The 26,013-nt window shown below is 43.0% G+C and overlaps 1 protein-coding gene across 1 annotated transcript in view; it reads left to right on the top strand.

Annotated features, from left to right (window-relative positions):
• The first annotated feature begins 15,939 nt into the window (after positions 1-15,939).
• slc23a4 (solute carrier family 23 member 4) overlaps positions 15,940-26,013 on the top strand; it is a 43,591-nt gene continuing 33,517 nt past the window's right edge. The window contains exons 1-3 of the mRNA XM_080190938.1: positions 15,940-16,299; positions 19,481-19,627; positions 25,055-25,212. Coding sequence (XP_080047064.1) covers positions 16,252-16,299; positions 19,481-19,627; positions 25,055-25,212 — 353 coding nt within the window. The 5' untranslated portion in view covers positions 15,940-16,251. The remainder of the gene's footprint in view (positions 16,300-19,480; positions 19,628-25,054; positions 25,213-26,013) is intronic.

The raw sequence follows: 26,013 nt of genomic DNA, 5'->3' as shown, positions 1-26,013 counted from the left end.
TGTGTGCATGCCAGGAACTCAGAAGATCAGCATGTAGGTACAGTGGAAAATTATGAAGGCAAATGGCATATTGGCCTTTATTGCAAAGAGACTGGAGTACAGGAATTAAGAAGTTTTGTTGTAATTGTGCAAGGCTTTGGTGAGACCACACCTGAAATGCTTTGTGCAATTTGGTCTCCATATTTAAAAAAGAATACACTTGCCATGGAGGTAGTCCAGTTCAAGTTCACTGGCTGGTATGTGAGATGAGAAGATTGTCCTTGATGAGGGACTGAGTAAATTGGCCTTATACTTCTGGAATTAAGAAGAATGAGATTGGTCTCATTGAAACTAACAAGATTTTGAAGGGATTTGACAGGGTAGAAATTGAGAACTTGTTCCTGTTGTCTGGAGGATCTAAAGTTCGGAGGCACAGTCTCAGGATATGAAAATGATCATCTAGGACTGAGATGGAGAGAAATTACTTCACTCAAAAGCTTGTGAATCTTCGGAATGTTCTACCTCAGAGGGTTGAAGATACTCCATTACTGAATTTAATGCTTACATAGATTTTCAGTCTTTCAGAGAATCAAGGGCTATGAGGAGCAGGTGGGAAGGTGAAGATAAAGACTAAGATCAATCATGACCATATTGCCTGATACAGCAGGCTCAACAAGCCAGATGGTCTACTCTTATTTCTTGAGTTGTTGTGTTCCACTCGGGGTGGTGCCACTGTACTTTGACAGCCCCCAGCCTCTGATAGGCCAGCACATCTTGGAGGTGGGATATTTTCCCTTCAGGAGCAAGGAATTCCATTGGTAGTCAGCAGACTGCCTGACTGGGGTCTGTCCTGATGGGGCTCCCAGAGAAGGTTGCGTCTCCAGGTAGAGAGGCTCCTCACCACAACAATTAAATTCCGCTTTCAGTCTCTCCTCTGCTTGGAAAAAATAATTTTCCTGATAGAGGGAGTAGCGTGACACAAGTTCAATGTAAGATGGATTGCCCATCACTACTACCAGTCAATGTTCTGTGATCAAACCTATATAGTTGCTGGGTTGTGCGGGACTGAAGATAAAGGACTAAACTTTAGAACGTAAGAACATAAGAACTATGAGCAGGAGTAGGTTATTTGGCCCCTCGAGCTTGTTCCATCATTCAATAAGATCATGGCTGATCTTTTTGTGGACTCAGCTCCACTTAACCCCCTCTCACCACAACTCTTAATTCCTTTATGGTTCAAAAACTTATTTATCCTTGCCTTAAAAACATCCAATGAGGTTGTCTCAACTGCAGGGAATTCCACAGATTCATAACTCTTTGCGTGAAGAAATTCTTCAACTCAGTCCTAAATCTGCTTCCCCTTATTTTGAGGCAATGCCATCTAGTTCCAGTTTCACCCGCCAGTGGAAACAACTTCTCTGCTTCTATCTTATCAATTCCCTTCATAATCTTATGTTTCTATAAGATCTCCCCTCATTCTTCTGAATTCTAATGAGTATAGCCCCAGTCTACTCCATCTCTCCTCATAAGCCAACACTTTCAACTCTGGAATCAACCTCGTGATTCTCCTCTGCACCCCCTCCAGTGCCAGTATATCCTTTCTCAAGTAAGAAGATCAAATCTGTTCACAGTACTCCAGGTGTGGCCTCACCAGCACCTTATACGGCTGCAACATAACCTCACTGTTTTTAAACTCCATTCCTCTAGCAATGAAGGATAACATTCCATTTGCCTTCTTAATTACCTGCGGCATCTGCAAACCAACTCCTTGAGATTCCCATACAAAGACACGCAGATCCCTCTGCACAGCAGCATGCTGCAACTTTTTACCATTTAAATAATAATCCATTTTGCTGTTATTCCTATCAAAATGGATGACCTCACATTTACCAACATTCTGCTCCATCTGGCAGACTCTCGCCCACTCATTTAGATTATCTATATCCCTTTGCAGACTTTCAGTATTCTCTGTACACTTTGCTCTGCCACTCATCTTAATGTCATCTTCGAATCTTGACACACTATACTTGGGTCCCCAACTTCAAATCATCTATGTAAATTGTAAACACTGGTCCCAACACTGATCGCTGAGGCTCACCACTAGTCACTGATTGCCAACCAGAAAAACACCCATTTACTGCCAGTCTTTGCTTTCTGTTAGTTAACCAATCCTCTATCTATGCTAATACATTGCCTGTAACACTGTGCACCTTTATCTTATGTGGCAGTCTTTGGTGCGGCATCTTGAATAATTCCTTTTGGAAGTCCAGATACGCCACATCCACAATTTCCCATTGTCCACTGCACATGTTATGTTCTCAAAGAATTCTACCAAATTAGTCAAACATGACCTTCCCTTCATGAACTCACGCTGCGTCTTACCAATGGGACAATTTATATCCAGATGTCTCACTATTTCTTCCTTGATGATAGATTCAAGCATTTTCCCTACTACAGAAGTTAAGCTAATTGGCCTATAGTTACCTGCCTTTTGTCTCCCTCCTTTTTTAAACAGTGGTGTCACATTGCCGTTTTCTAATCTGTGGGAACCACCCCAGATTCCAGCAAATTTTGTTAAATTGCCACTAGTGCATTTGCTATTTCTCCCATTAGAACTTTAATGGTTCACTACAGGATCTTTAGCAGTTCTTACACACCACACCTGTAACCATTATGGGTAGAGCTCCTGATCACTGACATGTCACTTCCTATGTACAGATCACAGTAATGTATACATGAATACATCTTTCCCATTTTAGTTAGGACAATCCATACTTGGAGGTGAAGAACAATGCTCAATGTTGTATCAGAGCATTGAATATTTAAACAGAATGGGGCATGAGCTTGGGCCACCAAACCTGGCACAGGGTCCAAGCTGTGTCCTATCTCCCTCCCTTGTGAAAAAAGTGGCACATATATAAACTTAAGTCAGTACATAGTCCTTGAGCTTGGGACTTTATCTGCTCAGCCGCCCTGAGAGTGTAATGTGTGCTTGAGATGCACCTGGATGGGTTACAGTCCACATGGTGGACGGTATCAGGCATGGCTGGGGTGTGCACAGTGGCTGCAGGACTTGCTGCATTGATAGCAGGAGGGGGCTCCATCTCTATCTGTGCAGAGGACACAGATTGTGGACTTGTCGTGTCAACTTCAGTTAGTGGTGTTGGTTCAGGTACCGGTAACAGATGATGCCCATTCCTGATGTACAGAGCGCTATCTGATGTGACCATGAAACTGTTTGTTTGGGGGGCTTGGCTGCAGACCTATGCCAGTCTGTCATAGCCATGTGTAGTTTGCATTCTCACTGCCTGGCCTAGTTGTAGAGTACAGAGTCTGTGACATTGCTGTCAGAGCACCTCTTCCCTCTTTGGCACCATTTTGTGAGTGTTTCCTTCATGTTCATTTCCACTTTGGGTTGCCACAGGGCTTTGGTGGCAGGGACCATGATTCTGGTGAATCTGGAAAACACTCTCTGTGTTGGCGAGGGCAGACCCTCTCTTGGCAGATTACACAGACTACGTAGTGCAATGTAGAAGTCTGTGCTGTCACTGATGCATTTTTGTTGAATGTACTGCACACTCCAGATGTGCACCATGCAACGTGCTCAAGCCCCATCAAACCAAAGAACCACTGCACTTCCATGAGCTCCAAGACCTTCTATGGTCACTCCCCATGGCAGATATATTTGAGTGGAATGGGAGACATTAGCAGGTCCTTGTTGATACATTCTTGGTGTGAAATGAAGTGGAATACATGCCTGACATGAAGAGCACCACAGTAATTGGAAACTAATCCATTGTGGCTATATGGGTCTACTTGTAACGTGTTCAAAGTCCTTGAACTTCCTGGAGACAAACTGCTGGGCATTATCCGTCATTAACCTTTGTGGAATGCCATGTGCAGCAAAGTGCCTCTTCAGCTTTCCAATTACTGTGCTGATCTTCATGTCGGGCAAATAATCCACTTCAGTTCACACTGAGAATGTATCAACAAGGTCCTGCTATTGCCTCCCATCTGAATACTTCCTTCAATGTTGCCATGCACTGAAGGCCAGTGCATAGTTTCCTTTGCTCTACACTTTGTTACTTCCACCCATGGGTGTCCTTGGTGCAGTTGCTGGGTATGTAATTCTGCAGAGAACTGGGGATGACAAACCTCTGGCCACCCTGCAGGGTTAACTCCTCTCTCATGGTGTAAAAAGAGCGAAGCTCATAGGGAAACACTTTTGCTATCACGGCCATCCTTTCATAATGGCGTAATTGAGCTGCCTGCATTTGTGATTGTTTTAAAGTAGCACTAGAATTGTCATAATATTAATGCCCTTCGCACAATCTGCATACTCAGCGGTGGGTCAGTGAGTCATGGACAGGGCGCAGTGAGGTATAGCTCCTCACTGCACTTGTAGATCACACTGAGAGTGTACAATTGGACCGTGAGCATGTAGATGTGGTGATGCAGTACGGAGGGGCTATTTAAGGATAGTCATGAGCTATAGGTGATTAGTTTCCATGTTGGCAGGACAGCCAGAGATGAAATGATGGAATTTCTGACATGCAAAGGGCAAAGAGTTCCCTCTTGGTCTGGGCATAGCGAATTTCTGTATCAGTGAGAGCCCCTGATGCACTGGTCTGCCATTCTGGATGCAAACTGCTCTGAGTCCATGCTGAGAGATGTCTGCTGATATGAGTACAGGTGCTCAGATGTTGAAGTGTTGGAACACCAGATGGGCTGACTGTAGATCATTGAACACAGCAGTGTGGTGCTCCTGCCAACACCATTTGAAATCCTAGTGGAGGAGTTAACAGAGGGGTCCAGTCCCCTCACTGTAACAGGAAGTGAACTTTGATAGGTCAGACTGAGGGTGCAGGCCATGCTTGTCCTCAGGAGTAGACATTTGCGGCATCGCTGTTGTCTTATCTGGGTCTGACATCACATCATTGGCAGTGAGCAGGTGGCCCACACAAGGGATCTGACTGACCATGAATCTGAATTTAGCAGCACTGTGTTTCAACTCTATGGTCCTGATTTTGTGGAAGAGCAAACACAAATGTGCATCATGTTCTTGCATTGTACAACTCCAGCTAGGATGTCATCAACAATGATTTCACAAGATTGCCCTACAAAGAGCTGTCCATAGACTTTGCATGCCATGGGGCATGCAGAGGAACTGGTATCTGCCTACCAGAGACATGAATGTAGTGAACTTCAAAGATTCTTCATCTGAGCAGGATTTGCCAAAATCCACATTTTGCACACAGGATGCAACGTGCTTCTTTGAGGTGGTTTAGGTCGATGCGGATCCTGACCGTGCCATCTTTACTGCAGCTCCATCGCAGAAACCCACCCTGTGGCCTCCTCTATGGAAGCTGTGACACCCAGTCCCACCATGTTATCCAATTCTTTGGCTGCCTTCTGTTTCATAGCAAGGAGTAATCTTTTTGGTGCACGGACAGGAGTTACTGAGTCATTCAGCCTCAGGTGATGTATGATGAACAGTGTACAGTTCATGGCAATGTGTACATGAATATACATTCTTTAAGCATCATTCAAGTAATTTGGGTGTGACAAACGTTCATTGTGACTCGATTTGACTTCTTCAGTAACATACAAAGCCAGATTGACTGCTCCTCTATTTGCACCGGCGACTTTAAAAACTGGTTTCTATTGACAGAACATCCAACAGACAATGTGAAACTGCACCCTTAGCATAATGTTACAAGTGGATAAATAACACAAAGGGATCAGTAACTCAAAATGTCTGAGCTACTTCTGTACCTGCAGTGAGTTTCACAATGGTTCATTAAGTTACATATTGGAGTGTTCTCTCCTGATTCTTTATCTTAAAAGTTAAAAGATAAATGAGATTGATGTGGAATTCCAGAACACATAGCTACATTTAATCAGTTACTTTCAAAACAGAGGCAGGCGATTGATAATGATCGGTAAGTACTTGCAATTAAATATCTTTGCTGACACTTATTGGTGTCAATGTACACACCAGTAGTTGTTTATCTAGCATCTATGCATCTTACCTTGTGCAACTAATAGACTAAGGACAGAATTGTTTAGATTGTGACAATTTGCCAGTTGGTATGATTATTTTGGCAGTTATCTTACTTTTAACACCTTTGGCTTTCTGCGTGGAGGTAGGTGAGTAATCACTCAGCCATGTGATTTTTACAATGGGTAGCAAGGAGGAGGCAGTTCCCAAGTCTACCTCAGCAGAAAAAGGGATTGAACCTTGTGTCATTTGCATTATTATGATTCACACACTAGCCATCCAGCCAGTTTACTAGGGCAAACCTTGTATTTTTTACAGGAGAATTCTCAAGTTACACAGCAGTCCATAGGTACACCCATTCTCTTGTTAGGAAGGGCTTTGACCCAGTGACAGAGGAGAGACAGAGATATAGTTCCAAGTCATGATAATATGTGGGAAATTTGCAGGTGGTGGTTCTCCCATGTACCTGCTATCCTTATCCTTCCAGGTGATGGTGGCTGTGGGCTTGGAAAGTGCTGCGGAAGGATCCTTGGTGAGTTCCTGCAGTGCACCTTTTAAATGGTACACATGGCTGCCACTGTGCTTTAGTGATGGAGAGAGTGAATGTTTAAGATATTGGATGTGGTGCCTATCAAGTGGGCTGCTTTGTTCTGGATGGTGTCAAGCTTCTCAAGTGTTATTGGATGCGGCACTCATCCAAGCAATTGGAGAACATTCCAATGCACTCCTGACTGGAGCTATGTGGATGGAGGAGAGGTTTGAGGGGTCAGGAGGTGAGTCATTTGCTGCAGAATTCCCAGCCTCTGACCTGCACTTACAGCCATTGTACTGATATGGCTTGTCCAGTCCAGTTCAGTTTCTGGTGTATGATAATCCCCAGGATGTTAATAGTGAGGATTCAATGATAGTAATCGAATGTTAAGGTAAGATGGTTAGATTCTCTCTTGTTGAAAATGGTTATTGCCTGGCATTTGTGTGGCACAAGTGTTACTTGCCACCTATCAGCCTCAGCCTGGATATTGTCCAGATCTTGCTGTGTATATGGACACAGGCTGCTTCAGTAGAACATAGAAAACTACAGCACAAACAGGCCCTTCAGCCCACAAGTTGCGCTGATCATGTCTCTACCTACTAGGCCTATCTATAACCCTCAATCCCATTAAATCCCATATACTCATCCAGAAGTCTCTTAAAAGACCGCAACGAGTTCGCCTCCACCACCACCGACGGCAGCCGATTCCACTCACTCACCACCCTCTGAGTGAAAAACTTACCCCTGACATCTCCTCAGTACCTACTCCCCAGCACCTTAAACCTGTGTCCTCTCGTAGCAACCATTTCAGCCCTGGGAAATAGCCTCTGAGAATCCACTCAATCTATACCTCTCAACATCTTATAAACTTCTATCAGGTCACCTCTCATCCTTCGTCTCTCTCCAGGGAGAAAAGACCTAGTTCCCTCAACCTATCCTCATAAGGCATGCCTCCCAATCCAGGCAACATCCTTGTAAATCTCCTCTGCACCCTTTCAATGGCTTCCACATCTTTCTTGTAATGAGGCAACTAGAACTGCGCACAGTACTCCAAGTGGGGTCTGACAAGGGTCTTATAAAGCTGCAGCATTATCTCCCGACTCCTAAACTCAATCCCTCGATTGATGAAGGCCAGTACACCATATGCCTTCTTGACCACATCCTCCACCTGTGAGGCCGATTTAAGAGTCCTGTGGACCTAGACCCCAAGGTCCTTCTGCTCCTCATCACTGCTAAGAGTCCTACCCTTGATATTATACTCCTTCATCCTATTTGACCTGCCAAAATGGACCACTACATATTTATCCAGGTTGAAGTCCATCTGCCACTTCTCCGCCCAGTCTTGCATCCTATCTTTGTCACACTGCAACTTCTGACATCCCTCCAGACTATCCACAACACCACCAATGTTCATGTCATCAGTTTGCCTGCCGTGTTGTGGGTACAACTGTCTTCAGTGGGTCTAGCAGGTCCAGAAGATCCTGCTAGCAGGAAGGGCTGGTAAATCTTGACCACTGATGTTCCTACTATTCACTCTTTTCTTACTGTTTTGTTCATGTAAATGTCTCCACAGAATATGTATCAGTAAACTGAAATTGTCTTTTGATATTTGAACATTCAAATCTGTTCTACACTACATTTTTGCCTCCTTATTTTACCATCAATTTGTTAAAAGTTTATTTATTAGTCATAAGTAGGCTTACATTAACACAGCAATGAAGTTACTGTGAAAATCCCCTAGTCGCCACACTTCAGCACCTGTTTGGGTACATTGAGGGAGATTGAGCATGGCCAATTCATATAACCTTCATGTCTTTTGGACTGTGAGAGGAAACTGGAGCACCTGGGGGAAACCCACACAGACACAGGAAGAATGTGCAAACTCCACACAGACAATGACCCAAGCTGGGAATTGAACCTGCATCCCTAGCGCTGTGAGGCAGCAGTGCTAACCACTGCGCTACCATGCTACCTGTGCCAATTTGCTAATTAATAAAAAAAGTTCTACTTCCCTGAAACATGCATTAAGAGTCTGAATGGGAACAAATTCTCACAAATGTTTTATGTACGCGTGTAACATTATGTAGTGAATGACCCATTTAAATCTCAAGGAAGTTATATTGTCCAGTTTCAACATGCCAGAGGATAACTGGGTTAATACATGGATAAAAATAATGCACATTGGAATGCAGTGGAAGGATATTAATCACAAACTTTCCTAATTACAATCTTTTCCTTTTTTGCATTAAGTATGTTTTGTTAGTTTGCCACTAGTGAAAATTACCTTTAAACTGTTGATAAAAGTTGAGTGTTACTATAGCTGTCGCGTTACTTAGCAATTATCTTGCATTCCTCTTTGGATGCTGTGCATTTCTCACATCTACCAACAAAAATATTTTGATAATTGGTTTGATTGCAGCTGAGACAAGTCCATTTTCAATATCTCAACTTAGATCAGCTGTACAAAAAAAGGCATTAACTTTTTAGCTGCAGAAACTCAAAAAAACATTGAAATTCCAGGGATACAACTGGAGGAGTGAAACTTTCACCCACTACTCTGCTCCCTCATTTACCTCATCCCAAAACCAGGAATGAGGTAATTTACACATTAGGGTGAGTGCTAAAGACATACCCTCACTTAGGATCTGTTGGGATCTCAGAGTGGAAATCTACTGCTCCAAATTGTCATTTTATCCTTTTCATTATAGCTTTTGCCTGAAGTTTTCAAACTCCAGCCTTAATCCCATTAGCTAAATAATTTATTTAGGGTCCAGCTATGTCATTGCAACTGTGTGGGTTTGGCATCAGAAATCGAGCCACATGATGTACAGGAAAATACAAACAGGCACCTCCCTCTGCCAATGAAAGTGATTAGGATTTTTGTATTTTTCTGATTAATGTATCAGAAATGCATTTTCTAGCTTGGAGATTGTTTGTGTTTGCCTGACACAGCTTTAGCAGTGGTCCCATTTTTGCTTCTCTGTTCTAGATGAATGAACAGTTGGATGAAACAGATGAAAAAACAAGTGCTGTATCCTCAGTAAATTGGATGGGCAGCAGCTAGGTTAGTTAGAACACATTATGAATGGAGCTGCTGTTAGAAAGGCTGACCTAACCTGCAAGAACAATATGATAGCCCAGGACAGCTCAGGCTCCTGCTACACTGCTGCAAGATACAACACTCACATCTCTCAATCTTCAGTGTAAAGCTTCAAGTCACCATTGCCACCTCCACATTTTCAATATTGGGCAGTTTCTGTGTGGTGCCAGGAGAAGAGCTCCTACTCCATTTGGCCCACAAGGAAAGCTGAAAAAGGCACTGACCTTATGGAGCTGGCAGTTCCCAACACACTGTCAGTGCTGAGTTTCCCTGTCCATGAGAAACCCATTGCAACAACTGTAAAATTTAAATAAGACTCCTGGCTATGTGAATAACCCATTTGTCCATGTGACAGGTTGGCATTGCATTTCCGACTTCATTCATTTTAACCCTTTCCTTACACATTGTTGGGTAGTTAGTATTGAGGCCCAATGTTATTTCTAACAATGGCATAGATTTAAACTTGCCATTATGATTATTTCAATAACATTGTGTTTCAGTTGAAATATTGCAAAAAAAACTCATTTTGAGATAATATACATCTGGTTTGCTGTCAGACTAAAAGTTAAATTTCTCTTAATAGCAACAATGCCTTCCTGAATATGAAAGAAATTTCTTAACGCTTAGACATTAAATGAACAAGCATAACTCTGGAGTTGCCCCATGAATGGAGTTACTATTGATCCACTGGAAAATACAGACATCAGTTGCAATGCATAAAGCAGAATTCAGTCATGAAACAAAAAATAAATGCTGCATTTTGTTTAAGAAATTTCAACAAAATGGAATTGAGACATTGAAAGCCAAATTCAAAAATAGACTAGAAGGAAATATTAGATGTAAGATAATTGGTTGTGTGCTCTTTATCTCCATCTTAATTGAATAAATCTTCCTCTCAGCTGACTCAGTTAGCAGATTGGGAATGAATGTTCTTATGTATGTACATGCACGTGTTCAGTACATCTGACTTGCGTTAGAACTTTTTCAGCTTGCTTCCTGTGCATAGGGGCCACTACAACTTAGCAACAATCAGGATACAAACTAAGATTTTTCCTTCAATAAAGTGAATAATAAATACAGCAAATGTACCTTTATTCGCAAGTAGTTATTGCTCTAATGCTTATCTGATGCATGAATTTTTATGCACTTCTTAATCTCTTGTATACAACGCAAGGTAACAATGTACTGAATACATAAGGATAGATTCTAACTGTACTACCCAACAGACACCAGGCAAGGAAACAGTTAAAATCAAACAGGTGAATATATGCTGCACTTTCTTGCACTTTCCTAGTTTTACCAGCACTTCAGCAAGTTTGGTGAAGTTGATTGGATTGCTATTTAAATATTCAGTGGTGTATGAACATACATACACATGGACATAAAATTAGGAGCAGGAATAGGTCCCTTCAGCCTGCTCTGCCATTCAATAAAACATTGTCTAATCTGATTGTAATCTCAACCCTACATTTGGACATAATTTGTCCCTCTGGCCTAACCAGGAGGGTTTTCCACCAGGGGACAGCCTATCACAGGAGGATTGAAAGCACAAAAACCCATTCCAGTTTAGTTATCTTGTGACACCTGGAGAAGCAGGGATGTTCACTCAAGGCTGACATGAAAAGTTGAGACCTCCTTTGTCCCAGATCCCCCCTCCTCCCAAACCGTAAGATACAATTTAACCTGACGACAGTCGGACAGCCTACTTTCAGCTTTTCCCCGCCCTTTGAACATGCAGACTTGCCACCAGTGCATTAGCAAGGCCCAGTGGTGAAGACCTTCATGCCACAGGAACATGAGAAATTATTGTTCCAGCAAAGCCTCCCACCAGATTCTTGCTGTGAGGAACATTTATATCCCACAGCTTTGTAGATGATCTAAGCAAGTATCACATGAAGAATATATGATAGTTGGAACAACTCAGCTGAGTAAACTAGCAGGTGAAGAGGAAAGTTTAAGGGTGTGATTCTCCAGCCCATGGGAATCCTGATGCCCCTCTGAATGGGACGATGGTCAAAACTTGGGACTCCCAACAGATGTCAAGAAAATCAGGATTCTCCCAATGATTATGAAAACCTGCTAATGGTACTACAATTAATGGATTTAACAGCCCATTCACCAGCCACTCCCCCAGACCATGCCCCCTTCCCCCACAGACATTCCACTGCCAAGGCACATGGTTTGAAGTGGGGCTGAGTAAATAGTCTAAGGGAGAAGGGCAGCTGAGTGGCTCTTGTTTTTCTGTTGATGTGGATACTAACCCTGGAAACAGGAGAATTAATTCCCTGGACAAATATCAATGGCTGAAATTCTCCAGTTGTTCACGTCCGACCGTCACTGCCAGCGAGAATGGAGAATTTGGCACTAAATCTTCATTCACTGCAGCGGAACTGGACCCAGCAATGGGCAAGGTCGGACAATCAGGCCCAACAGCTTGTATTTTTTGCTAATTAATTAACAGTTTACTTAATTGCCTGTAAAACAGGCATGAAATTACATTGATAAACCAATTCAAAAGTGATGGGCACCTACCTTCCTTTCTGTAATATTAACTCTCAATCCCAACATAATGCTGACAAATGCCCAGTAACCATTCGCAACACACAAGCGCTGGACAATGATTGTCTCCAACAAGAGAGAATCTAACCATCACTCCTTCACTTTCAATGATATTACCATCACTGAATCCCCTACTATCAACAACGTGGGGGGGGTTACCATTGACCAGAAACTGAACTGACACTGCCATATAAATACTGTGGCTACAGAGTAGGTTAGAGGCTAGGAATCCTGCAGCCAGTAACTCACCTCCTGGCTCCTCAAAGTCTGTCCACCATTTACAAGGTACAAGTCAGGAGTGTGATGGAATACCCCCACTTGCCTGGATGGGTGCAGCTCCAACAACACTGAAGGAGCTTGACACCACCCAGGATGAAGCAGCCCTCTTGATTGGCACCTCATCCACAAGCATTCACTTTCTCCACCACCAACATACAGTAGCAGCAGTGTGTACCATCTACGTATTGCACTGCAGGAACTCACTGAGGCTCCTTAGGCCGCATTAAAATAAGAAGTCAGATAGACTTGAAACTTTAATTCTGTTTCTCTGTCCACAGATGCTGCCAGACCTGCAGAGTTTTTCCATCATTTTCTCTTTTTATTCCTGAGACTGTGTCTTAAACAAAAGCAGAAGATACCTGGGAACACCATAATCTGGAAGTTCCCTCCAAGCCACTCGCCATCCTGACTTGGAAATATATTACCATTCCTTCACTGTCACTGGATCAAAATCCTGGAATTCCCTCTCTAACAGCACTGTGGGTTTACCTACATCTCAGAGACAGCACGAATCAAGAAGGCAGCTCACCTCCATCTGCTCAAGGGCAATTAGGGATGGGCAATAAATGCTGGCCTAGCCAGTGCAACCTACATCCCTTGAACAAATGAAAACAGTAATAATTTGAATTGAACATTTGGGAAATGTTAATACCTTTGAGGATAAATTGGCTTGTTTCAGAGGCTGGGGTAGCACTCACAAAGACCCAATCCCCTGGCTGACATTGAGTTAAGAAATTGATCCTCGTACCTAATTGATATGTGCTATTCACATTATCCATCACTTAATAGGAGTCACTGACACCATTTAGGTAGGGAGGTGCACTTTGGCTACTGGACATTAACAACTGATGTGCAGATTTGAAAAATTCCAGGTTGCTGATGCTGCACAGGAGCTTGTAAAGATGGTACTCTAAAGCGAGATGTTGTCTCTGTTAAGATGGCCAGGAGGGAGGATGAAGGATCTTAAGACAGATGACTAGGCAGTAGCTGCAGAACATGGCAGAGGGGATTAATGCTAGCAGCATTACACCCAGAACATGGCCACAATTCCAATGTATCATTTTTGGTTGGTGATCAATGACATTGATAATATCATTCCATCTCTTCTAACCATAAAAATAACTTTCTGAATGAGAATAAGTTTTTAAAAAGACTGGTTTACTGGACTTGTAGAAGACAAAAATTTCAGTGTTGATATGGGAGCAATGTTGGCACAGATCCCAATGTTTAAAGTGACAGAAAGTATTGATTGTACAAATGGACTTGTTGGTAGATCCTCCAACAGCAGCCTAGATGATAAACTTGTCAACAACAATTAGACAGAGCTCAGTGAAGTCTGAATAGCCTCCATTGTCAGCTGCTCCTCCATTGCAAGAGTGACGCAATGAGAACACTTCAGCCAATACCTTCAGCCAACAAGGTCGCTCAGCTGACATCTTTATCAACAACAGCCTCCGATGCACATTCTCAATTTCATTTCAGCTCTGACACTTGAAGAAACTTGGCATCATACTTACAGGAAAAGAAACAAAATTCAGTTACAGTGTGAAATGGGCTGCTGATTTGCTTTAGTCGATATTGTATACTGTCATTCACAATTTCATCCCACAAATGCTACATTCACACCAACATTTCATCTGATTTCAGTTCAACTTGTCTAAGCGAGGAGTGAATTATCTCCATCACCTATCAAACCATCATTTGGATGAGTTCACAACTAAGGCTGTCCACACACCTTCCAGCATCAGCTTTGACTGAAGTAATTGGAAAAACCTCGGCAATGAAACTTAAGAAAGGAAGCTACTTTTCAGCAGTTTCAGGCAGTGACAACTTTTGTGTCCCACATTCTATTGCGGACCTTTTAGCTTGAGTTGACTGGGGACAATCCCACAAATATCCTTAAGATGGAGAAGCAAAACATGAACAGGAGGACGGGAAATGCATAGGTTAAGATTACACTAAAGGAGAAGGAGAACAAGAAGATACCTTTCCACCAGACCACGCAGATCTCACTGCTTCCCAGATATGTGACAGGAGAGGCCTGTATGTGAAGGCAGTGGTTCAGTAAAGAGATGTAGAAAGAACTTTGTTCCCTGTTGCAGATTGTCTCCAATAATCCAGTCCAAAGCATAAAACAAGGAACAGACTTTCTTCATAACACTGGATTTTAGAAGTGGTTCTGATTTTTTTTATAGTGTTTCCTTTTATTCAAAATCCCCTTGTCTTTTCTATGGTATTCTTAAAATTATCCTAAAGCTGTTCGAAAGGACCAGGGGCACCACTGGTCTTTGGCTGCATTGTGGTATCACAGGGCTTCTAAGTTCAGAGAGAACTCTTTGACAAGCTCTACCACCACTGAAGATGAGTGGGCAGTCAGGTCCTGCCATCAAAATCATAACATGGTTCAAAACATAGCATGAGATAACATCTGGAGAGAAGATAGCTTCAAGAGAGTGGATCTGCATCCACGCTGGCTCCTGGGTCTCAGTGCTGATTGATCAATGGAAGGCTGATCATTGGGTATGATGGCACTGTATCTATTAGATTCTTCACATCCTGAAGCACCTACACAAACACAAAACTTAACTCTCGCTGAAATAAGGTGCTGCACATTTCTCACAGCTCTGTAGAGGGAACAATTTAGAGAAAAGTAACCATCTGGTTTTGCAATCAGTCTCTTGAAATCAATGTTTTTGATAAGAACAAAACATTTGCAAGACGCAAAGTAAGTCACTCTTCTGCTGCTCCTGAACCATTTACGTAGAGCAAACATTAAGTTATGATTTTCCTGTCTGAATGTAAAATCTGTTTACACAGAGCCAACTTTACTCTGACTTGGCACCGAATCACTTTGCAGTGAAATAATGATGTTTCAGTCAGCATGACTCGGGTTCAAAGCCTAAGGGGGTTAACAAAATAATGTATGAATATCCATGTGATGTGTGCACATTTACTCCAGATACAGCTTCTGAGCACAACTTCATCATCATTTGTCCAGATGATATTGTGAAACTGCTTGTTGGGGTGCTTGACTTTCATAGATGCACAGCCACAAGGAGGGAGGTGTTCAGCAAGGGCATTAGCAGGAATGGGGGTAACAGCAAGGGTAGTATATACAAATTTCATGCCTGAGCCTACATCCCTGATATATTGGGATAGGTTTTCAACACATAGGTTTTCTCAGATGTAGAATTGGTGTTGTGGATTTGCTGAATATTAAGTAAACAGAAAACTTTCATTTCCACCAGAGTTGAAAATCTTCGATTTTCTCTGACCTTCTTCATCTGCATTTCTGCCAAGATTCACACTTGCTGTGTTCTGTTTAGCAGTTCACTTTATGATTGTAGTATTATACTGCAGGCTTTTCTTTGGTATTTTGTGGTATGAAACTGGGAGTGGCCACATGTCATTATATAGCATATTTAATCTGTTACAGTGAGCTAGTAGCTCATGAGCTGCAGCTCTGTTCAAATCAATGGGATTCAATGATTAATCAGATTATACAGCCTGCTGTGTTTGGGTTGTGCTTTTTCAGGTTATTACTGCGAATTTCAGTCAGTCCTCTCGCTTTTCTACACTCTCACAGCAACGTTGATCTTCACCCAGAGGACTATCGAAATCTTTTCCTAAGCTGATAATTCCTGACATGGAATAATATTTTTTTTTAAAAAAAGAATTGTCACGGAAATGTTAGTCCAGCCCTATGTGTCTCCGTGAGATTACCTGGGATTAAATATTTGCTGCATTCCCTGCAAGAATTATTTTGGACATATTCGATTGCACAGCCTGGTCTGAATTGCTATGTCTTCAGAGAAGAGAGTGAACGGGCTAGATAATTATGGATATACAGTAAGTATCAATTGTCCTCTGAGAAAATGATTTTCTTTTATATTGCTAATGCAAAAAGTAACAAAAATCTGTGCGCTAAGCAATGTAGTATGTAATAATGGCTCATTTGTGCTTAAGTTTAATTTCTTTTCTAGTCGTCAGGGTTATTCCTTTAACTTTCCTTTGATGGGCAGTACAGTGCCATAGTGGTTAGCACTGCTACCTCACTTCTCCAGGGACTTGCATTTGATTCCCTGCTTGGGTCACTGTGTACAGTCTGCATATTCTCCCTGTGTATGCATGGGTTTCTTTTGGGTGCTCGGTTTCCTCCCACAGTCCAAAAGACATGTTGGTTAGGTGCATTGACCATGCTAAATTCTCCCTCAGTGTACCCTAACATTTGACGGAGTGTGGCAACTAGGGGCTTTTCACCATAATTTCATTGCAGTGTAAATGTAAGCCGACTGGTGACACTAATAAATAGACTTTAAACTGATGTTAGTGCAAGAACCCATATATTCAAAAGTATTTTGTCCTCAACTCTTTCTCAGTGACCCTGCCGCTATATGCTACCATAAGAAGTCTCACAACACCAGGTTAAAGTCCAATAGGATTATTTGGTAGCACAAGCCATTAGCTTTCAGAGCGCTGGCCCTTCATCAGGTGAGTGGGGGTTCGATTCACAAACAAGGCATATAAAGACATAAACTCTATTTACAAAATAATGGTTGGAATGCAAGTCAGTCCAACCATTATTTTGTAAATAGAGTTTATGTCTTTATATGCCCTGTTTGTGAACTGAAATCCCACTCACCTGATGAAGGGCCAGCGCTCCGAAAGCTAATGGCTTGTGCTACCAAATAATCCTATTGGACTTTAACCTGTTGTTGTGAGACTTCTTACTGTGCTTACCCTAGTGCAATGCCGGCATCTCCACATCATCCCTGTATGCTAAGCATGGCTAAGGAAGCAGGAAGGTTTCGGGTATGTACAATCCTTTGATCCATCTTAATCCTAATAAATTTCTGAAATAAAGTGGTGAATATTCTTAGCTGAATCCAGCCACGAGGACCTCATTCACATGTCAGCCGTCGAGTCATAGACCTGACTTAATGTTAGCTTGCAACTATAGGCAGACAAAAGGAGATTGTTTTCCCTCCTTAATTCAATGTCTGGTGAAGGTTTACCTATCACAGGACATTTGTTTTGTAATTGTTGAGTTGATCAAAGAGCTAGTTGTTCTGTAGATCGTGTCATGACTCAAGTTTCTGATTACAAAGTGTTCTGTGTTGTGTCCTACATTTTATTAGATAGCAGCTCTTACGTTGCTTTATGCTGCAGACTATCTTCTAGTTATATTTTCTTCCAGCTCCTTCAGAGTTTCAGGTTTTACTCAGTCATTGTAAATCAAAATACTTCAGGTGCTGAAAATCTAGAAAACAAAAGCTGAAGAACTCAGCAGGCAGACAGTATCTGTGGAGAGGAATGGTGTTGCTTCAAGTTCAGATGATATTTCCTCAGAACACAGGATTCTGATGAATGCTCCTCTTGAGCTGAAACATTCACTTGGACGGGGGGGAGGGGGCGATTTCTGCCAGCATTCACCACAGGAGAAAATGATGATGATGGTGGAAAATCTCTCAAGACCCCTGAATCGAGAATCTTGGCGGTGAGATCTTTTCCTCTGATTTCCCTGCCTCTCACTATTACTGTAACAAGATTCCCAGTGCCGAGGGTGGGCCCTCTGAGGGTCTCCTTTGTTGGGGGTTCCCCTTATTGTAGGGGGGAGTGGTGAAGGGTTACCCCAGTGCTTGTATGAGAGGTGGGGAGGGGGCATTTTTCTGGCGCATGTGTGTGTGTGTGTGTGTGTGGGGGGAGGAGGGGGGAGGAGGGGGGTGGTTGCCCCAGTGCTTGATGTGGGAGAGGGGAGAGTATAATTTTAACCCAGATCTCTTTAACAATGACACTGTGCTGCCGGCTTTAACAGATCCTGTCCTGGCAGTGTGACGGGGAAAACCACGCCCCAGATATTTTTGGAGAGAAACTTGGCAGTTCAGCTGGAAAGCTACATGCCACTTCTCCCACCTCAGCCAGCCCTCTATACACAGAGTGAAAATATCGCCCTCCAGTTCTCTCCACAGATGTTGCCTGAGTATCTTTGTTTTGATTTTATTTTAAACATTGAGATTTAGGCAGCGTCCTGCAATAATGAGTTGTATGACTTCAGCCAGGGCATCGTAGGGATGCTGGGGTTGGCTTCATTGTCACTGGCTGCAAATGATAAAAAATGGCAGGACTACTGATAATTGCTGATTTGTGCCAGAAAGAGTGTGTGTGCAGTGTGAGGAAGGAATGGGCCTGCGCTGCTCACTACCATGTAAAGCCCAAACACAATGATTGCTGAGGTTCAAGCAGAAGCATGTGACTTCATCGGCAAGATACTATGGACAGGTGATATGGTGAAACTATGTCCCAGTGTGGATGATCACCTTCAGGAGAGCAGGGTAGAAAATGGGGTGAGGGACATTCCAAATTTGGGGCATCACGGTGGCACAGTGGTTAGCACTGCTGCCTCATAGCTCCAAGGACCCCAGGTTCAATTCCTGGTTTGGGTCACTGTCTGTGTGGAGTTTGCACGTTCTGTGTGTGTGTGTGTGTGTGTGTGTGGTGTGTGTGTGTGTGGATTTCCTCTGGGTGCCCTGTTTTCCTCTCTAGTCCAAAGATGTGCTAGTTATGTTGATTGGCCATGTTAAATTGCTCTTTAGTGTCAGAAGGTTAGTTGGGTAAATAAGTAGGCTTTGGGGATAGGTACCGGGTCGGATTGAGGTCAGTACAGACTCAATGGCCAAATGGCCTCCTTCTGCACTGTAGGGATTCAATGATTCTATGAGGTGGCAGGGCATTAAAATGCCCATATCTGTGCACAAAAGTAAGGTCTATGGTGCATGATGACTGAAACATAAATAAAATTAAACACTTTGACAGTCAATCTGTGCCCCAAACCAATTTCTGATATGCTCAGTAATTAATTATATTACCCAACTGATTCAAACTTTTGCATGTTGTTCAATTTTTTTCTGATAAATTGTGAAAGCTTAAATCCTGGTTAAAAAAAGTGTGAGGCAAGTGGCTGCAATGCTGAGCACTTTTAATATAATTTGAGTTTGTTCTTCAGGAGCATTCATTTTAAGTTGTTCTTTAGAATGAAGATGGAGGCACTCATTATACCAGCACACCAGATAACATAAAGGACAAGAAGCTTTCTTCACGCAAGGAGAACATGAACAAAATGACATACTATGTCACTGATGTTCCTCCCTGGTACTTGTGCATACTTCTTGGTACTCAGGTAAGAAACAGAGGGAGATAATACGAGAGCTGTACATTGGGAAAACATATTTTATCTTCCATATCCTCAGACTTATTGTGACTGGAGTGCATGTGTACCACCGGTAGGATGCACTGCAGCAACTTATCGAGATCTTCCTGTCAGCGGTTCCCCCAAATCCATGGCCGGAAATCTTATGGCTGCTTATGACAGCAGGATTTTCCCATCCAGCTGCGGTGAACCGAGATTTGGCTGGACGCCAAGTCCTCTGACCTCGCTGCGGCGGAACCGTGACATGAACAGCTGGCAAGATCGTCCCACTACCTTTGCCACCCTTGACAAAAGCATCAGATGCATGGAAAAACCGTCACCCCCAAGTTCCCCTCTCATCATGCACCATCCTGACTTGGGCTTCTATCACCATTCCATCATTGTTGCTGGTTCAAAGTCCTGGAACTTCCCCCCTGACAGCACTGCGGATGTACTGACATCAGAATGTCTGCAAGCAGGCTGAAGAAAGCAGTTCACCACCAGCTTTTCAAGAGCTCCTGGCGGTTAACAATAAGTAGCAGTATTGCCAGCGATGCCCACATCCTAAGGACTAAGTCAAAAAAGACTGCCACAACTTACTTTGCAATCAATGAATTATACTTCCTTGTTACAGGGGTAAACATGGCAGCCTAATTCATGCAAAGCTAAATCCAAGAAAAAGCATGTTGGGTAATGATCAGCTAATGTTGTTGCTGTTTCTGTTGCTAAGTCATTGTCTGCTTTTTGAGTAATGCTACTAAATATTTTAGATCCATTTAAACATTTGAAACAATGCATCCACCCCTCAGTATCGCACTAAAATGCTAGCCTCAATTCAATGAGGTACGTAAGGCCATAGTGAAACTCTGAAATAGTATAAAACAGAGAGAGAAAAATAAAGAGAGATAAAGAAAGATTATACAAAGCAGAGACAATATCAGCTGGCTGTTCAAACACACAGCCCCCAGTGGCCAAATCTATCCTCCTCTCACTTAATATTTAAACACACATGTCCAGATTTTCTGCAAGATTCCTTGCAATCTCACGCTTAGGCAGAGACTTAGTGGAAACTGCAAAAATCCCAGGAACAACTGTTTCTCCGAGTTTTCTGCCAATCTTTCATGGATGTTGTTGTTGGACATCTGTAGAACTCGATGGAAATTCTTCCTCTTTGTATTAATGATTAGTAGATAGTGGGTAAGGAGCAGTTACTAAGGCTAAATTCCCTCTGGTTGTGTTGGCATTTAGGAGAATGGGGCAGATGAAAATAAAAATGATATCTCCACAAATAATGCTGTGACCTTTTACAATGTCTAATGACAAATGGAGGAAATGAAGGTTTGCCTTCTACGGAAATAGGGCAAACAGGTAGGGAGGTCATGGAACCTTTACAGATTAAAGAGGAGGGGGTGCTGGCTGTCTTGAGGCAAATCAGAGTGGATAAATCCCCAGGTCTGGACAGGGTATTCCCACGGACCTCGAGGCAGGCTAGGAGTGAACTTGCAGGGGCCCTGGCAGACATATTTAAAATGTCAGTATTCACAGGGGAGGTGCCGGATGATTGGAGGGTGGCTCATGTTGTTCCATAAGAACATAAGAAATAGGAGCAGGAGTAGGCCATCTAGCCCTTCGAGCCTGCCCCGCCATTCAATAAGATCATGGCTGATCTGTCGTGGCTCAGTTCCACATTCCCGCCCTCTCCCCATAACCCTTAATCCCCTCTCTTATCAAAAACCCATCAACCCGCGTCTTAAAAATATTTAGCGAGGTAGCCTCCACCACTTCAACGGGCAGAGAATTCCAGGGATTCACCACCCTTTGAGTGAAGAAGTTCCTCCTCAACTCCGTTCTAAACCGCCCCCCCTTTATCTTGAGGCTGTGCCCCCTAGTCCTACTATCCATTCTGAACGGGAAGAGTCTCTCCACCTCTATCCTATCCATCCTATTCATCATCTTATACGTCTCAATGAGATCTCCCCTCATTCTTCTAAACTCTAACGAGTACAAGCCTAGTTTATTCAGCCTCTCCTCATAGCGCAACCCCCTCAACTCCGGCATCAGCCTAGTAAACCTCCTCTGCACTCCCTCCAAGGCCAAAATATCCTTGCGTAAGTACGGCGCCCAAAACTGCACACAGTACTCCAGCTGTGGCCTCACCAATGCCCTATACAGCTGCAGCAAGACCTCCCTACTTTTATATTCAATCCCCCTCGCTGTGAAGGCCAGCATCCCATTCGCCTTCCTGACCACCTGCTGCACCTGCAAGCTGGGTTTTTGCGACTCATGCACAAGGACCCCGAGGTCCCTCTGCACCATCGCCTGCTGCAGTTTTTCTCCACGTAAGTAATAATCCTTCCTACCATTATTCCTACCAAAGTGGACCACCTCGCACTTGCCAACATTGAATTCCATTTGCCAGTTCCTGGCCCATTCGCCCAGCCTATCTCGATCCTTCTGCAGACTCTCCACACCCTCCGCACAATTTGCCATTCCCCCAATCTTGGTGTCATCAGCAAATTTCGACACTGTACACTCGGTTCCCTCCTCCAGATCATCTATATAAATGGTAAATAGCTGAGGCCCCAGCACTGACCCCTGGGGCACTCCACTAGTCACCAACCACCAATCCGAATAGCACCCATTGACCCCCACTCTCTGCCTCCTATTTGACAACCAATCCTCTATCCACGCTAACACCCTACCCCCAACTCCATGCCCCCATACCTTCTGCAATAACCTCTTGTGAGGTACCTTGTCAAACGCCTTCTGAAAAAGGTTCCAAAAGAAATCCAGGAAATTATAGGCCAGTAAATTTGACGTCGTTGGTGGGCAAGTTATTGGAAGGTGTGATAAGGGATAGGATCTACAAATATTTGGATAGACAGGGACTTATTAGGGAGGGACCTCAGGGTCCTTGTGCATGAGTCGCAAAAACCCAGCTTGCAGGTGCAGCAGGTGGTCAGGAAGGCGAATGGGATGCTGGCCTTCATAGCGAGGGGGATTGAATATAAAAGTAGGGAGGGCTTGCTGCGGCTGTATAGGGCATTGGTGAGGCCGCAGCTGGAGTACTGTGTGCAGTTTTGGTCGCCGTACTTACGCAAGGATATTTTGGCCTTGGAGGGAGTGCAGAGGAGGTTTACTAGGCTGATACCGGAGTTGAAGGGGTTGAGCTATGAGGAGAGGCTGAATAAACTAGGCTTGTACTCGTTAGAGTTTAGAAGAATGAGGGGAGATCTCATTGAGACGTATAAGATGATGAATGGGATGGATAGGATAGAGGTGGAGAGACTCTTCCCGCTCAGAAAGGACAGTAGGACTAGGGGGCACAGCCTCAAGGTTAAGGGGGGGCAGTTTCGAACGGAGTTGAGGAGGAACTTCTTCACTCAAAGGGTGGTGAATCTCTGGAATTCTCTGCCCGTTGAAGTGGTGGAGGCTGCCTCGCTAAATATTTTTAAGACGCGGGTTGATGGGTTTTTGATGAGAGGGGGTTAAGGGTTATGGGAAGAGGGCGGGAATGTGGAACTGAGCCATGACAGATCAGCCATGATCTTATTGAATGGCGGGGCAGGCTCGAAGGGCCAGATGGCCTACTCCTGCTCCTATTTCTTATGTTCTTATGTTCTATGTTCTTATGAGAATCAACATGGCTTTGTGCGTGGTAGATCATGTTTGACCAATCTATTAGAGTTTTTTGAGGAAGTTACCAGGAAAGTGGATGAAGGAAAGGCGGTGGATGTTGTCTACCTGGATTTTAGCAAGGCCTTTGACAAGGTCCCTCATGGGAGGTTAGTTAGGAAGGTTCAGTTGCTAGGTATACGTGGGGAGGTAGTAAATTGGATTAGACACTGGCTCAATGGAGGAAGTCAGAGAGTGGTAGTGGAGGATTGCTTCTCTGGGTGGAGGCCTGTGACTAATGGAGTGCCACAGGGATCGGTGTTGGGTCCATTGTTGTCTGTCATCTATATCAGTGATCTGGATGATAATGTGGTAAATGGGATCAGCAACTTTGCTGATGATACAAAGATTGCAGGTGTAGTGGACAGTGAGGAAGGTTTTCAAAGCTTGCAGAGGGACTTGGACGAACTAGAAGAATGAGCTGGAAAATGGCAAATGGAATTTAACGCAGAGAAATGTGAGGTATTGCACTTTGGAAGGACAAACCAAAGTAGAACGTACAGGTAAATGGTAGAACGCCGAAAAGTGTAATTGAACAGAGGGATCTGGGAATACAGGTACAGAATTCCCTAAAAGTGCTGTCTCAGGTGGATAGGGTCATAAAGAGTGCTTTTGGTACATTGGCCTTTACAAATCGGAGTATTGAGTATAAAAGTTGGAGTGTTCTGGTAAGGTTATATAAGGCATTGGTGAGGCCAAATTTAGAGTATTGTGTACTGTTTTGGTCACATAGTTACAGAAAGGATGTAAATAAGGTTGAAAGAGTGCAGAGAAGGTTCACAAGGATGTTGCCGGGACTTGAGAAGCTACGTTACAGAGAGAGATTGAATAGGTTAGGACTTTATTCCCTGGAGCGTAGAAGAATGAGGGGAGCTTTGATAGAGGTGTATAAGATTTTGATGGGTATAGATAGAGTGAATGCAAGTAGGCTTTTTCCACTGAGGCTAGAGGAGAAAAAAACCAGAGGGTGAAAGGAGAAAAGTTTAAAGGGAATATTAGGTGGAACTTCTTCACGCAGAGAGTGGTGGGAATGTGGAATGAGCTGCCGGATAAAGTGGTAAATGCGGGGTCACTTTTAACATTTAAGAAAAACTTGGACGGGTTCATGGATGAGAGGGATGTGGAGGGATATGGTCCAAGTGCAGGTCAGTGGGACTAGGCAAAAAATGGTTCAGCACAGACAAGAAGGGCCAAAAGACCTGTTTCTGAGCTGTAATTTTCTATGGTTCTATGGTTTCTTGTAAATTTTATGGACAATACTAATTAAAGAAGGAGGAGCGAGACAATATTTTGCCCTTTATTAGGCATTTTAGAGGAAGACATGAACAAGCCTGTTATACATTCTTTGTTAGCAACTGTCAGTGATGACTTTGCTTTCCCAGTTACACCTCCTGAGAACCATTTTTTAGATTCATTACTTGATGCAATATCACTTTCTTCTGCCTTTCCCCACCATCCCTTTTGTCATTTAATCTCCTACCTTACACCCTACACGGACTTTCCCTTTTGTTCTTTCTTCTCACTAGCTCTCCCCATTTCCCAGTCTCCATACTTGCTTCAACCTCGTTACATCTTGAACTTTCTTGAGTTTGGACGGAAGATCATTGATTTGAAACCTTAACTGTTCTCTCCATAGATGCTTCCTGATTTGTTGAGTATTAATCCAGCATGTTCTGTTTTTATTGCCAGATTTGATAATATTTTGCCTCTGATTAAATTCTATTGCAATGTCATTTTCCCCAGCATTTTCTGACCGCTTTGGGCGGTATTGTGGCCATCCCACTTCTCCTGTCACGGGAATTGTGCTTACAACATGACCACGTCACCCAGGGCTATCTTATCAGCACTATATTCTTTGTGTCAGGAATGTGCACAGTACTTCAAGTTCTTTTTGGAGTCAGGTGAGATATCAACGTCGTGTGATCTTCAACCTGTGCTAAACAATCAAAATCTTTATACAATTTTTAATCTCAGTTTCTATAAAACATGGCAGAGTCCATTCTGCCTTAGACTGTCAATGCATTGGAATGTTAGCCTTAATATCTTAGAGAATCTGGAATGCAAAAAGATAATAAGTTATGGCCCATCAATACAAACCTGAATAGAGAACTCTGTTCTGGAAATCTTGGATATGTGTATTGTCTTGGAAGCATTGGTTAACTAGAATGATACCCCAAGGTTTAGATTACAAGAAGAGATGACACACACCAGGGCTGTATTTCCTGGAATGTAAATGGTTAAGAGGTGACATGATCAATCTTTCCAAGTCATTAAAGAACAAGGTAGAGAAAATCTATTAGAAATTGGAAAATGAGCCTCGGCGTCGGGATATATTCTAAAAATTAGAACCAGGTTAAGAGTAGCAAAGTTAGGAAACATGATTTCATGTGAAGAGTGACAAAATAATGGAACTGTCTGCAACAAAAAGGAGTAGCTACTGGCTCAATTCATCATTTAAAATCTGAGATTGTTGGAATCCCACTCAACAAAGGTAGAATGGGATATAGAGCTAAGGTGGATAGGTGGAGTTAATAAACATCTCACAGAATTGTGAAACAGGCCAAATGGCGTAATCCTGTTCCTACCTTAAGTCAAGATTGGTTGTGAGCACATTTACAATATACAATGCCAAGCAATTTAGCATTTTTTTGCCATTAGTGTTGATATAGTCAATATTTCCTCTCATGGCTCTCAGTATTAAT

The sequence above is a fragment of the Carcharhinus amblyrhynchos genome, chromosome 6, assembly GCF_965287045.1.
Source record: "Carcharhinus amblyrhynchos chromosome 6, sCarAmb.v2.hapA, whole genome shotgun sequence".
In the NCBI taxonomy this organism is placed as follows: Eukaryota; Metazoa; Chordata; class Chondrichthyes; order Carcharhiniformes; family Carcharhinidae; genus Carcharhinus; species Carcharhinus amblyrhynchos.
The sequence above is the reverse complement of the archived record's forward strand: the minus strand, read 5'-3'. Positions and strand labels throughout refer to the sequence as shown.